This window comes from Haemorhous mexicanus, chromosome 6 (genome assembly GCF_027477595.1).
Source record: "Haemorhous mexicanus isolate bHaeMex1 chromosome 6, bHaeMex1.pri, whole genome shotgun sequence".
Lineage (NCBI taxonomy): Eukaryota > Metazoa > Chordata > Aves > Passeriformes > Fringillidae > Haemorhous > Haemorhous mexicanus.
This window is the reverse complement of record NC_082346.1, coordinates 54,449,648-54,465,687: the sequence shown is the minus strand read 5'-3', so window position 1 is coordinate 54,465,687 and position 16,040 is coordinate 54,449,648. Positions and strand designations below refer to the sequence as shown.

At 40.3% G+C, this 16,040-nt stretch overlaps 1 protein-coding gene across 1 annotated transcript in view; it reads left to right on the top strand.

Moving 5' to 3' along the window:
• The window catches only part of BEGAIN (brain enriched guanylate kinase associated), a 149,463-nt gene extending 142,744 nt beyond the window's left edge, over positions 1-6,719 (top strand). Inside the window, exons 8-9 of the mRNA XM_059848189.1 lie at positions 1,341-1,424; positions 4,611-6,719. Of these exons, the coding sequence (XP_059704172.1) occupies positions 1,341-1,424; positions 4,611-5,984 (1,458 nt within the window). The 3' untranslated portion in view covers positions 5,985-6,719. The remainder of the gene's footprint in view (positions 1-1,340; positions 1,425-4,610) is intronic.
• The last annotated feature ends 9,321 nt before the right edge of the window (positions 6,720-16,040 follow it).

The following is a 16,040-nucleotide window of genomic DNA, read 5'->3' as shown; positions in this document are numbered from 1 at the left end:
TAATATAAAATTTAAGATCCACATAAATGAATACAGTACATTTGAAGCAGAAGGGGCATGCATAAAATCTCACAAAGAGAAAAAAAAACACCAAAAAAAAGTGTCTAAAGGTCCTTGAATGTGAAAAAATATGAACTAATGTTCACAGGACAACTATCCCCATCACTGAAAGATTCGCAAGAACATCTTGTTGCTTCTCTTATTACAGAATACCTTAAAATTGTCCTTTAAAACAGAGGAACTTTCTTTTTCACAGAAAATTTCTTTATGAGTTTTTAAGAGAATTAGTGTAGCCATAAAAACTGGCTTGCAATAAAATTATGACATTAACATCAGAGAAAATCCAAATCACATCAGTAGTCCACACCTTTTGTCTCCAAACACATACTAATTTTTACAGATTAACACAGCCCATAGCACTTTCATGCTTTGTGTATCCCATCTCTGCCCACCTATAAAGTCAGCTTCTGAAGCCAACCTTGGTTTTAATGCAACTAGATACAGAAAAGGAAAAACAAAATACAGCTCCTACCTTCAGGGAGCCAGAGACACTGGCTGAAGGATACAGTTACACAGTCATGTGTGCTAAATCAAATTTAAGAGAAGGGCAAATCTGTGTGCTGAATTTCCCATTAAATAGGCTGTGGGAGCCATTCAATTTCAAGACAGTATAAGAAGCTTGCTTAAATTCTCTCCTTCCTTGTGTGGAATTCTCACGGTAATTTCTTGCCCAGTGAAAATAATTCTATTCTGCAGCATCAAATATTTGCAGTGAGATTTAATAAATTTCTATAGCTGCATTCTTCAAGATATCAAAGGAGCCAGGAACCATCCAGAAATATCAAAAGGAGAAAGAATCTCCCTTTTAAAAAAATCAGCACAATGTATATTTCTGTAATTAATTTCTCCCACAATCTCATAAGATTATTTTAGCACTTTCTAAAGTCATATTTTAGTGCTCAACTAGATCATACCCAGTAAAATTTTTCTTTTTTGCTTAAAAGATGATGGTTTTTTAGCCTTCACAGTACCATGCATGTTAGTATAAATTCAGTTCTTAATGGTAAATATTCATCTTCTGAAATGCAGATTACTGTCCTGTTGTAACAGGTCTCAAAAGTTTATTCTTAGTAATTTTACCAACCCTCACAGAGCAAAGGAGGAAATATCTCTAGGTTGTGCAAGAAACAACAAAGCATTTTATTGTGTTTAGAAATTAAAGTATGCTCCATATCTCCCCAAAGTGAACTTTGAAAAGATTGATCAGGCATGGGAGAAAGGCTGAAAGCCACAAGCACTTTGCAAACTTTAAAGAAGAGGTTATTTTTTGTTTTTTCCAGGAGCTCTACAGGAAGGACTGCAATTTGGCTGCTCAGCTTCTCCAGTGCAGCAAGAACTATGACAGGGCACATAAACTTTCAGAGGTAATGTGACCAGCCTTGGTTGATGACATAAATATTGTATGGAAAACAGGTTATTTTGCATGTATCAATTCCAGAATTTGTTTGCCCTTAAGGCTTTTACTGCTCCACACACCCTCTAAGCCACAGGAGGCCTCGTGCACCGTCTGTGTTTGTGCAGTCCAGGGAGCTGCTGACACAAGCACAGCACCAATGTGATTTTGTTCACAGGAAGGCTCTTTCCCCAGACCTCTCCTATCCAGTAGGATGGGCCTGCACTGATTGCCTGTGCAGCAAAGGTTTTGTAAAACACTGAAGTGCTGTGAACTCCAGAGTGCCAAACGCTGTGCAGGAGCAGTGGGGTGAGGGCAGGGAAATGACAAGCCACAGGCGTCAGAGATTCTGATAGAATCAATTTTCCTCCTGAAGCTATTTTCCAGTCCAGCTAGTTTCCAAACCTGAATTTTAAAGTGGACTGCCAGAACAAATATCTTTTTCTGAAGAAACCAGAGCGCCGAGTGATTGATTTCCAAGGTGTAAACTTTAATTAATAATCCTCGCTTCCAAGGAAACGAGGCTTGAGGAATAGGCTCCTTAAAGGGGAGGCAAATATTATCTCAGTAAAGAAGACAGCTCTTTAGGGATCCAGGCCCTGCACAAAGCAATAGCACCTTCCTCACACATATTGCTTCAGTGAAGGTTAAATAGCCTTCCCTCCTTCAGTCCCATCAGGTCAACATCCCCCAAACGGCCTCTCTTGTGCAATTCTGCAATGGAATATTGCAAAATTAAATTTGGAATGTACAAACCATCTCTCAGTCAGTAGATGGCTTCGGAGCACTGAACAACCCTGGTAAATAAAGATGGAGCAAGATTCTTCTGTCTAGCAGACAATGATTTTATGGAACACAGACAGAACTTCCAAATTAACTGTTATCTCGGTCCTCTTATTTTTTCCTGTTAACTGAGTTCCCTTAGCAAATCGTATCAAGGAATTACCATTACATTACTCACACTGGAAAGCACCCTACCTGTTCTAATTAGGACCTTAAAAACATTTAATTGTTTATTTGCAGAGAACTATCACAAGTGTGAGATCTCCCCCCAGTTTCCCAGACTGTCATACACTCAGTTAAATAGGCAATCTCCACTCATTAGTCCAAGCATTCATTAATTTAGCAAGTGTGAATGTGCTGTCACAGCCAATAAATTCTTTAAAAATGCAAATATTGCCTGATAAACTATTGTATGTTATCCAGAACTGAAGTAAAATATAGTAATGTGATTGCAGTATCATTTTAGTAATTCTAGTTTCCAGGGCAGTGCCCATAAAATAATGTTCTTTATAACACATTTCATAATCCTAATAACGTGTATAAAATAGATCAAACAGTGGTGCTACAGGATACTAAAATAAGAGCTGTCCCATACAGCATTTTCACATTAAATTAACTGTATTTCTTTTTCCTCATTTCTATGTCTTTTACACCAGGCCCATTTTACAACCTGTTTATTCAATCTTTGTTGCATCTGTACTTAGTATGACTAATGTTGCTGCCTGCCAGCAGACTGGCAATATCATTTACTTCTAGTGGAGGACATATGAGTTAATTAGCAACATAATGATGAATCTAAAATATCCTGGAAGGTCTGTTGGTTGAAAAAACACTCGTCCTACTACAAATAACCAGAGTATCATTTCACTACATATTGTATTTTGAACACAGTGAGATTTGGGGATTAAAACAGCTTTAAAAACTTCCCAATGAAATTTAAAGAGGATCTCCATATCTCACAAAATGTGAGGCCACGACAAGGAGCAGGTACCTTAAATTTCCTTTGTCAAAAATAGAGGGAAGGGGAACAACTGCAGGTATTTGTAGTGTTTTCTCCTCTAGAGGAACAAATTTAGGGAGGAGATGAGATTGCTAAGGTCATAAGGTTAACCACTGATTACTTTGTAAAGAGGAACTTGATTTCTAGTTATGAAAAGAAAGTGCTGAGTAAATCACAGTTCAGCCCAGCACTGAAGGGATTAATTCCCAAGTGGCATAAATCAACAGGAATATCAAAGGAGCTAACAAAATCACAAACTGAAAACTTATTCCAAACATGGATTCTGATTTCCAGCAAGAAATAGGGAGAGACAACCTCTCTCATATTGCTTTCTGATCATTGTTAGAGATCTCAAGTGAGCAAGGCAGATAAAATTTGACAGGAAAGCGTGCTTGGTGATACCTGAGTAGGCTCCACCAAGGAATGTCATATCTCTCTCCCTCTTGTGGTCCACATGACAGAATGGCAGGTGAAACCATCATCCACAGCCCTGGTCCTGACTTTCTAAAAAAAAATATATATGATTTCTGATACACAACAGACTTATTGCTTAATTCTGTCACAGGAATCACAATGTGAGTTCAGGTCTTGGTGATCTTTCTGTCAGTTTGTTGAGGCTTATGTGGATGGTTGATCTGACAAGCAGTGTCCAGCTGAAGGGGCAAGGAAGGCAGCTTGATCTGCTTCTTCCCAGCACAGGAATAATCCTGTCACAGCAGCCAGCACCTCTTCTATAAGTGTCAGTCAGCTTCTCTGCATCTTCAAACAGCATTGTTTATCAAAGGTGATGCTGGAGGGCAGGAGCCAATTTGGCACGGGGTTGTAGGCAAGATGAGCTTGAGGAAAGACAAAAGAAGAACAGAATAGAAATGATCTCTTCCTCCTTCCTCACACCCACAGAGACCTCTTCACACCCACACTCCAACTGCAAATCACACCCAAGCACACAGTCTGGAAAGTGCTGCTGTAGGCTGTAATTCCCTTCCTGCCTTTTTAAGATTGTTGTTTACTACATACTTTATTTACATCAGTAAAATAAACCTGGAAGTGCTGGGTTAATGGCTGGACTTGAGGACTGTAGAGGCCTCTACTGACCTGAGCAATTCTATGACCATTCCTCTCCGACCTGAATTAATTTGGAAGGAAACATTTCAGTTTCACAGTGTTATCCGTGAGCAAAAGCAGATGTATAAATGTTAAGTAAACAAAAAAAATTCATTTGATTACGTTTGTTTCAAGAAATGCACAAAGATCGTGGCCATCACACAGAACCAGGTATGGCGAGCTATGTAATGTCATAGACAGCACTCATCTGACACCTCTATTGACATGTACCCTTTTCTCCTCTCTCCTTGCCATCTCTTTATGTTGCAGTTGCCAACTGACTTTCAGGAGAGAGTCAGCATCCACCTGGAAAAACACGGGTGCAGCCTTTCTGTCCCCTTGTGCCACACCTCTTATGCCGATACCATTCCCACCTGCGTCATCGCCAAAGTACTGGAGAAACCAGACCCACACAGCTTGTCCTCACACCTGTCAAGCCCATCCACCAGGGATCTCAATTTCCAGGACTCTGCTGGAAAAGTCGGACAGAGACCCCAGTACAAGTCTGACATCTACTGCAGTGACACGGCCCTTTACTGCCCCGAGGAGAGGAGGAGGGAGAGGCGGCCGAGTGTGGACACGCAGGTGAAAGACGTGGGGTTCCTGCGCTCCCAAAACTCCACGGACAGCACTGTGGAAGAAGATGGTTTCCATTCCAGCTTCTCCCACGAAGCCTTCCCAGAGTACATCACCTCTCTGCCAACCTCCAGCTCCTACTCCAGCTTCAGCGTCACGTCTGAGGAGAAGGAGAACGCCCAGGCCAACACCCTGACAGCCTCCCAGCAGGCCATCTACATGAGCAACCGCGAGGAGCTGTTTGAGAGGAAGTCGCCCGCGGGTTACGAGCACCAGGGGAGCCCCAGGTTCGCCAAGGCCAAACCCGCGCAGCACGTGGAGCTCGCTGACGACAACGAGAACTCGCCCGCTTTTACCAGGACTCTGCCTCCATATGCAAACGAACCTTTTCATTTCTCAGCCATAACACCACAGCAGGCTTTGGCAAACCAGAAAATGAGGAACGAGTGCAGGAGCACCCACCTTTCAGAAGAAGATTTGCCAGGGCGATGGAGGCAGCTGAGCGTGGAGGACATTGGAGCGTACTCCTACAGGAACGCTGGCAGGCTGTCGCCCTGCAGTTTCTCAGAGCAGTACTACAGCAGCCCCATCAAGAAGGGGGACAGTCGAACAAGCCCCATCTATGCTAGTTACAAAGCAGACAGCTGCTCAGAGGGAGATGACATCTGCCAAAGCAGACTTGTGGATTCTTGCTTCCTGAGAACAGACAGTGGCCTGAACATTGACATCAGCACGAGCTGTAAACAGGACAAATTGCCCACTTACAAAACAAAAGAATCAAGAGACCAAAAAAACGAAAGGATCACTGTCCAGTTATGCAGTAGCAAAAACATCGAGAATAGCCCGATATTGAAAAGAGAATACGTGGACGTGAGCCCCAACAGCTCAGCAGAGTCACTCAATCAGAGCTCAGTGGAGGCTCCAGAAATCCACCAGTCTTCCATGGATCAAGGAAGCCATCCGGGTGTTCACGGCAAACAGCCGCAGTTCCAGCGGACGGGGAGCACTGGTCTGAGTCGGAAGGACAGCCTTACAAAAGCACAGTTATACGGAACCCTTCTGAACTAGGCACCTCCCCACGTGGCAATAAGGCAGCAAACAAAAGGAAGGACAGAGCATTTGATACTCCTAGTGAACAATGAGGTTCTAAGGAACAGGATTATTATGGAATATATATTCATAACGGTACTATATGTTTAAAACAAATCTCTTCAAAAACGTTATACAGCACTTTTCACTTGACATCCTTTCCACATGGGAGACTGTCCCCTCCCCTCTTTTATAAACCTGAAATATTTTTATAAACAAAAATGTATTTATTAGACTATCCTAAGCTATTTGAGCAGAATTCTTTTCCCTTCAAGCAGGTTTCTTATTTATTTTTGTGCATGAGGCCATCTGTGCCTAAATTCTTGGAGGAAAAGGGTAAAATCATGATGACAGTGACAAAAAAAAAATAAACCCACCTGATAAAATACCATAAAATGTCATGTGAAATCAAAAAAAAAGCAAGAATGGTGAATTTCAAGAAGTATATTTTTTAACAAGAATGGAATTGTATCTTAAGTTATTTCATACAAATGTATTTATGAGTGACTAATGTATGCACAAAGTGATACTAATATTTTGTTCTTTTAATCCACTGTGTTTCTGCTTTCCTATTTTTCCTTGTATACTACCTCAAAAGTAATTGAGGGTTTCTTTGTCACATTTTCTGTAGGCTTGCATTTATATTGTCTAAAATGCATGCAGTGTCATAATTAATACTGTATTTTGCATAACTTAATAAAAGACACCAGTGGATATATTTTGGGGTTGTTTTTCCCTTCATTCAATAGAACATGGAATTGCTCTGAGGGGCATCAGTGCAGCAAAAGTTAATGACTAAAGCCCCTGAACTGGATTGCTTTCTAAAGCAGTCTCTGTTTCTCTGTAAGCTCCAGAGTTTAACTGGTTCACAGCCCATGGCCTCTGGGTGTGGGAGGATGACTTCTCATCAGCCTGTTGAAAGCAAGCAAGGAAAAAAAATGTTTATCCACAGTCTTGAGTTCACTAGACAGGGTTCTGCATACTGAATGAGAACAGAAAATTACTCAAAAACCAGTGATGTAAGCTCCTCCTCTATTACTCACATACTTGACACAACCTTTTATGCCTTTAGGACTGTTACATTCCACAGCTGCCCTTTCTTCTTATGCTGCTTGGTATTTCTAGCAGTGAATTTCGAAGCCTAAGGGAAGTCTGGAAAATCTATAGCCTTTACTCCTGAGCCTGAGTAGATGCATTTTTACCTCTACCTCTGGCATTTCCTCCAGCAATTTTTCTGTTTCTCACCATTTCACCATTATGGAGTATACAACTGGGACAGGAGGAAAAGGGAGAGACCAAAACGAGAGGAAGAGAAAAACAAAAAGGAGAGAAAGGGAAATCCTGTGGCTTTTCTTCACAGCTTCATTATTCCTGCTTGGTAAGAGGTAGAATACAGCAAAAAATATTTAATAATTATTTTAAGTCATGCTCACATATCCTATTCTTAAAACACTGACTCTTGACAGCTCATATATGGGGAAAGACCTTGCTTAGTGCAGTATGTGGTAGTAATCAGTGGGATCACTGTGGAAATATAAACTAGCTCCTTGTAAAGCTAAAATAATGATCTACTCAATAGGTATTTAGAAAATATACTTTTTCTGCTGATTCTCTGAAAGCAGTTACCTGGCAACTGACTACAAACCAGAACTACAGAACTGTTCATTTCCCACATAAGTATCCTCCATCATAGGGCCACAGATTCAGTGCACCTGGCATGAATAACTCCCATTGCTCTCTGTTTCCACCATGTATAATATAAAACTTGTCCATTGTTGATGCATGCAAGTACTTGCTGTGCTCTTTGGAAGATCAGGCATCAAGTCCCTGCAGTTCCTCCAGGGCCTGTTGCAGCACCATGGAGAACAATGGTCACAAATAATGTCTCACAGGTAAGGCACGAGATAGCTCCAAAGTGGTGCTCATTTCAGTACAAAACTGTCACAGGCCTTGTGATTTTCTGCTCCCAAACTTGCTCACAGTGAGTGTGAGAGGTAGGGCAGGCTGCAAATAATTCCATGAAGTCGATAATAAACACATACAATGAGGTTTCCAAAGGCCAAGAGCTACTTATGGCAGGATGTGACCTGCAGTAAATTGACTTGGAGATCCACAAGAGCTGTTATTTCCCCTTTGAAACACCAAGACAGAAAACAGATGTGAAAAAAACCTCACTGTTGACTCATTCAGGTATATAAAATTTAGACAATCCCTAAGGCAAGACATTAATTTCTCTGGTCAATGAATGTAAGGATTTTTATGGAAGAAGTGAAAATTAACTGTTATCTCACCTAAGAAAATATGTAAGCTATGAAACAGTAAATTGTGTCATTTATGAACTGGAACACAGTGTCAGACTAATCCTTTTATAATGTTGCTCATTATTTGACCTAAAGTGCTACTTTGGAAATTACACAAAATTACATTTCTTCTAGATATTATATCTCTGATTATTTAATATCCTGTCCTATTATATTCTTTCATATTTCTGCAGTTTCAAAGTCTGCTTCTATGCTTGACTTAAGTCTTTTCCTCAGTTTTTGTGCACTAATACATAGATTAAATCCAGCCTTTTCAGCCAATTAGTACAGGGTTTTCTGTGAAATAGCCCATAACCCTGTAACATTTTTCTGTAATTAATTCTGTTACAGAACAATATATTAATGAATTTCAGCTGAATCAATCAAAATAGCTATAAAAATTCTTCAGCTTTAATGGGTTGCTTTAAATTTCTCCTTAATTAGAAAAACTGATGGTAAGTTTGCTAATTTCCTATGAACATGAGAAAAAGTTCCAGTAATTCACCAAAATTTTCTCAGATTTACAGATACACTATGGTTTAGTTTAATTTTTAAAAAATAACTTTGAAATATTATAATAAAGGACTTATTTCTGGGATTTGGGGGTTAATTTTGTCACAATAAGTTTAGATTTATTGAGACAACCACAGGGAGAGATCTGAAGCATAAGAACAGAACAATGATAAGTGTTTTCACAATATATTTAAATTTTCTTTGTGGTAGTGTCTTAATTTTTTGCTTGCCTTCAGTTTTTACACCAGGAGAAAGTAACCCAGAAAAATCATGATGAGTTTTGGAGTGTGTCATTGGAGATATTGAAAACAGCCAACAGAGTTCTGCTGTGCCATCAGACAATCTCTGTGTACAGACTTACAGGCACTGAGATTTTAGGAAATTGATCCTTGTTAAAAAGAGACAAAGGCAGAGAATAAGGCTGAACTCAGAAGGGGTTGTAGATCTGTCTGTCACCACGTTCCTCAGAGCACTTACCTTCTCTAGGACATTTCTGACAGAGAACAGCACCTGAAAAATCCTTTCCAGAAGAGCTGACTTCCCTTTTTTCATTCAAGTAGATGTGGTTTGATAAAGTCTACTCTTATGTTCATTTAATTACAAGTGTCTACAGAAAGTAAAACAACAGATCTTCAGCCAAAGTGCCACAGACCCCTCCCCTCCAGTGGCTGAGAATTTGCCATGAAATAACTTTTCCCAAGGACATGGGAATGGGAAAATGTTCAATTTTCTCTTAAGCATTATAAGAACGCCAAGGTGGCTCCATGCTGCCACAAAACCTCACTTTTCCAAGTCAAACTTCATCTGCAGAATTTGTAGGTAACTAAGGCAGGAATTCTTATTTGATTAATTATTTCATTTGCCATAAGTAAGAACAGCAAAGGTGAGTAAAAGAAGTGGCAAGTCCCCAACAGTGCAGTGAAGCAGAGGATGAAAAATGTCATTTTAATGATGAAAACCAAAAGCAGAATGAATATGACACACAACACTGATCAACGGGAAAACAGAGGGGGCTGAAAGAGATCAGAGTCAGGCATATTGAATCACATATCAAAACAGAAAAGAATACAAAAGTGTTACTAGGGATATGGGTTATAATTCACCAGGAATAACAGTGCAAAACTATTATGAAATCATGGAAAGAAAATCCGTTTTTGAGATGTTTTCTCACTCCCAATTAATCCTATAAAACTGTGCAAAATCTCAATCATTATGAATAATGCAGGTCACTTTTGTTAAACTTTTTAGAAATCTATAAAAAGCTAAAATTTTTAAGTTAAAATCATGGCAAGCCATAACTCAGGTAATTTCCAACTCAACAGTTTCTTACTTCTTCACCCAAACTAGAAAATTAATCAAACTAATTCTTTCCCCTTTCAGCACTTTTAATTAAAAAGAATCCATAATCTATCACAGAGCATGATTGTGCAGCTAGTTAGATTAATTTCCCCTTGTTTAATTTTAAAGTACTGATTGACATCCTTTGGACTTTCATATAAAATTCTTACCCTCTGTTCACTTTTGCAACCCTGTAACCTTTACAGACTATTGTTATATGTCTCCTTAAATTGTGTAGATGTGGTCATCTCAGATTTGTCTCTTGGAAGACACTCCTTTCAGGACACTAAATGCTTCTTATTCTCTTCAAGGAACATCCTCCTCACCTTTCTGCTGCTGAACACCACAACATTTTGCTATGAGCAGTGAGCTCTCCCAGCCCCCTCTACAAAAGTGCAGCTCAAGGAAAGGTGAGCCCTACACAGATTAGGGCAGCTTTTATTGACCCTCCATGCCCATCTGCATGCATCAAACCAGGGCATGTTGTCTATATGGTCTTATATCAACCTTACCAGAAGTTTTTCATTGTTTTCCCAATCTTTCCTCCGAGTCTTTGAAAACAAACTTCATTGTTAGAAACAGGTCTGGCAACTCAGTTATTCTTTGACAACCTGTCATTCGTTCCAGTGTCTCCCACATTATTTTCTCTTTGGTATTTTCTTTTTATTGTATTTTAGTAATTGAGAGGGCTTATTTAGCTGCAGTTAAAAAGAGTAATTTGAATATTCATGCAATGAAAGGTTTTGTTCCTTTTGTACTCCCCAAGGCACCAAGGTTTTGGAAGGCTGCAGTTCCAAGCCCCTGAGCTCTCTCTTCCCCAGCTCCTGCAGCCCTTGTGCTGCAGAGAGGGGTACTCTGCTTTCTGCCAGTAGGAGCTCCTTCAGGATGTTGCCAGCCCCACATCCCACACCTCTGGGGAGTGGTAAAGCCCCTCCCACCCCTCCTTGCCAGGCAAGCATCGTCCCTGCAGACAGTTCCACAGTATCCAGAGCAGGGAGAACAACTTCATCTGCAAGGCCCAAAACAAGATGTACAGGTACAAGATGTAAGTGTTGCAAAATATCCCTGATAAGAGTCAAGTGCCTCCTTATCAACACACCCATCATGATAGATATACATTAATACTCTGTGATTATTCAGAAAAATTCTAATTTTTAAAGTTAGCTCTAATGAATGAGTATTTAAATATATTCACCCATTTCAATTTTTGCTTTGTAATTTATGAGTCAGAGCAGACATCCAGACAGGCACAAGCTGCAGAGCCACAGCACTATTTACTACACTGAGCCAAGCAATGACAGCTCTTTGGTTTAGAAGAAGAGAAACAACAGCAAATCCCAGAATAATTAAATTTGTAATGCCTATGTCAGCCAGTGTCCTTTCCCATTCCAGGTTTTCACATGTGACATTGAAAAACAGATCACAAGGAATAAAAGCATCCTCAGCACATAAGGGTTATAAATTTCAGTAGGTTCCTACTCAAGAGGTTTTCTGTGAGAGTTTTTATTGTTTCAGTAGAAATCCTCTTAATCTGGAGACCAGTTGTGTACAGTGACAGGAGGAGGGAGACCTACACTGAATGGCCAGACAGCACAAAACCTCTCACCTCAAGAAACCACTGTGCCACCAACCTGAGGAAGTGAGGATAACAGCAGCAGCACTTCCAGCTGATAAATCATGAGTATTGACTCTGGTGGGATTATTTTTGGCAAGGAATTAAATCCAGATTTATGTTCACTTGACTTAAATTTGTCAATTTACTTCAATGGACCTTCAGCATTTCACAGTCTTTATCCTCCAAAAATGAGGGAAATGCTCTTATCCCCAAAGCCCTGGGAGTTACACTAAGATGACATGCTTAATCCCAGAGAGATAGTAAGGAGTTAGCTATTTTAGTTTTAGCAGATTTTCAGGCTCTTGGCCTTTTGCTCCTGCTACAACTTGAGAAACAGCTAAGAAGGAAAGCTCAATTTGTCAAGCTCAGCCTTAGCACAGGAACTGAATCATTGTTTTCTGATTCATCCCCACTTACCTGTGCTTTCAGAGTCCACAATAGCCTGAAGGTGAGGAAGGAAAGATCTGACATTGAAAGAAAGAAAATTCAAAATTTAATCTGTGCATCCCAACTATTAAAAGGCCAAATTACTTCTAAGACAGTCATAGTCATGCTGGTCTACAATAAAACTGGGTTTTTTCCCATATTTTGCCCAGAGAATACATAGACTGCCAAAGAAAGTAGGTAACTGAGCTGAGAACCAACTTGGATTTTCCTGACAGGCTGGAAGGATAGATAGGGGAATGGAGGCAGAGCAAGGATGATTGCTCTGTCAGCACAAAATGTAGTAAAACTTTCCAGTCACAACATTTACTGTATTCTCCTGATTTTTGGGTACATTATGAAAAAGTCACAAAGTCACAGGAGAAGGCTTTTAGAAACACACTGTTTTCTTTCAACCTAATTTTGCCTTTTTTCCCCACCTCTTTTTAAAGAGAAAAAGAAAAATCATGTTTTGCAAGCTGCAGTGATATTGGGGTTTTCTGTAGAGCTGTCAGTCCTGCCTATAAACACCTGACTTGTATCAGTTGGGAAAAACAATCCTGAAACTAAATCAGTTTAACAGAATAACATTTGCTACTGGAGGAGAAATGGTCTAATTGAAAAGAATGTCAGTAAACAGCTCATTACTGAGATTTCAGAGTCCAGAGAGCCAAGGTGTGGGAGCACAACAAATTCAGTGAAGTCACACTTTGCAAAGACCCCAAACAATTATTTTATTTAAAATAGGTTTGGACTGCCTTTTACCTTTCTTTCATTCTCTATTGATGATGAAGATGAAATGCACTTTTTGGCACTCTAGATGACACCAATTAAACTTGATTTCTTGCTTCAGCTCATAACTCCACTTGTCTCTGACTTCTAAGACTACTTTATTTTGAGCTTTAAATTTCTGCTTTGTTTGGAGAGAAACTCTTGTTCCCACTCAAGCCACCTAACTTCCAACTCATGAAAATGCACACACAACTCCCAAGCCCTACCAAATAGGTAATTTGTCCAACATTTGTATTTTATCCTTAGAAAAAGTTTGGATAATTCTTCTATCTTTTTATCCTTTAGTCTTATGAAGGCTGGATGGTCTCTTATTACTTGATTATACAGTACTTGACAGAACAGTCCCTTGATGATAATTGCATAGGCCATGCATATTGCATTATCTGCCTACCATCACCAAATACCATATTTTCTTACCCTTAGTATTTTTTTCCCCTTTGGATGTGCAATTAACATTTCCTATTCCCAGGTCAGTCCCTGGGCTGCAATACCTCACCTCACACCTATGTATACCTCATACAGAGAAATTAAGGGGACTATTGAACTACCAGTGTTTGGAGAAAGCTCTTTCCCTGGGCTCTCCCTTTCCCTTGCTAGGCCTTTCTCCTTACCAAGCTTCTTAAACTGAAAGAGCCTCAGCATACAGCATTAGGAAATTACTACAGAACAGCTGGGATCCACCTCATTTTTCCACAGACACTGACACTGCATGCATCACATTTCTCAACACTCTGCAGTTTATATTCATACTCACTTGCAAGCCAAAGCTATTTATCAATTCACACAAAAAAGTTCTATTCAAAAAAAGGCATCCTGGCCACAAACTTCCTTGGCTCATCAGCACCTTCTTCCATTAGTGCCATCCACACTAGCTTGACACTGATACCTAGGAGTTGCTCTGGATATTTTCCTGCTGAGCAGATAAAGCTTCACACAGCAATTGAAAGAAATAGCTCTTACTGGAGAAAAATAACCCAAGCAAACAACAAAACAGGGAAGACTTCAAAGAAGCAGGAGTGTTTAGAGAGCCCATTGGACTGGACGGGTGCAGCTGCTGAGGAGGTGATAAGGCAGCCTTTCTCCCCCACCTGAGAGAGGCTTTCCACTTCATTGCAGGGCACACACTCTCTGCAGGAGAGGCACAGCTGGAAGAGCCTGGGAGAAGCCTCATGACTGCAACATTGCTGGCAGACAGCAACTAGCAAAGTCTCTTTCTCAGCTACTCTTTCAGAGGCTGGTGACAGTCAGATTTTGATCCCATCTCAACCAGAACAAGTCTCAGAGGATGCCTTTAAGGCTCTCAGCTGCTGTACAGATGCTGTAGGAATAGCTGTATCCACACAGCAGCATTCCCTCATTACATCAGTGATGGAGATTCCATGGGCTCTCTGGGCACGTTTTGAAATTTGTGGCATGCAAAGTGCAAGGGACAGATGTGAATACTTGGTGGGGGTGGGGGTGAGAGGAGGCAAAATGTAAGGCAAGAGCACAAGATAGAGAGAGGCATGTCTCCATTTCATGTCTTGGGGTACACAGTCCTAGCCTAGCATTGCACAGCGACAAACAGACAACACAATGAAGTCAGACCCATCAGAAAATAAGGGAGAAACAGCAACCAAGTCTGGGAACCTCCCAGACCTTCAGGATCAAGGCTACAGTTTGCCATTATTATTGCTGAGTCTGTTTCCCATTGTCCAAGATACAGAGACTGGAAATCAGGAGAGGATTCTGTTTTCCAGTGGGCTCACAGGGCAGACCTGAGAAAATCATGGTGTCCTCTAATGTTGTAGAACCCCATCTGCAGAGCAGGCAGCAGGACAGCAGCTCCTCAGAAATGTACAAGAGTGATGAAAAAACCATATAGCATAACTAGACTTACCTGTCAAAATTTTTCCTATTTAATGGCAGTGTCAGAGTAAGGTTTCTCCCTCATTGTGCTGGCTGAATTAATCAATTTTTCTCTGCTCCAGCCCTGTGTGTGTCAGGCAGGAGCTACCCACTGCATTCAAATCTTATGGTTTCAACATTCATCAGCATTTTCTCTCCTCCCTGAGCACTAGTGAAAGTTTTCATGCCACAGTTTATTTACAGTACATTCAATTCATGCCTCTAGCCATTCTAGAGACTTCCCACACACCAAGTCCTATACAGGCTTTAGGGCTCATTTTAAACCTACTGAAGACACACAGACTGTGCTCTTTGGCAATGGAACTGTCACATTTAACTACCTGACACATTCAAATAACATTGAAATTATTCAGGAATTTAGACAAATTAGAATACAAACTGTAGATAAACTACTGATCTTGATCCTTGTCAGCATAACCCTCCCAGCAGCTACAGTGACCTGTTCTGAATTCCATTTAACAAATGATTTTCCATTGGACTCCTGTGTTGGGATTTTTTGCCTAGAAAAACAGTAGAGATTTTTGCTGGGCCAGTCATTTATCTTTGCACATGTGTCCACATCTTTAACAGGAGGGAGAAATTTCCCACCATACAGCTCACAAATGTATATGTATTATTCTATAATTACATTATGACAATTTCATTTTGATTGAAATTAATTTATTAGTAATTTAGATGAGTTTCAATCCTCCAGCAAGAGCATTTGGTCTGAAACCTGAGAGGTGAATTGGCTGCATTATGAAAGCAGGGCATACACTTCTTACCCCAGGCACAGAAGAGACATTAAATTCAGACTGCTAACACACAAATAAAAGCCCAATTTAAACACTGAAAATAATCAGTACAGAAAACTACAATAACACCACAGTGGGGAACAAATGTGTCTGTTAAGCAGTGTAATTCCTTGAAAGATGAAGAACTGGTTCCCCTGGATGCTGCTGCCTTTGTAGGAGGCACTCTGCCTCAGACAGTGCAGCCCACAGCAGAGATGTCATCATGTCAGGCTGACATCTGATGTGTTCAGCCTCCTGGAATATGAGATCTGCTTATTATTTCCCTCTTCATAACAGAGGTTCAAGGCAACCTATTAGGTCTATTTCTTTTATTTATTGCACTACAGTGTTCAAAACACTTCCTGAAAACAGT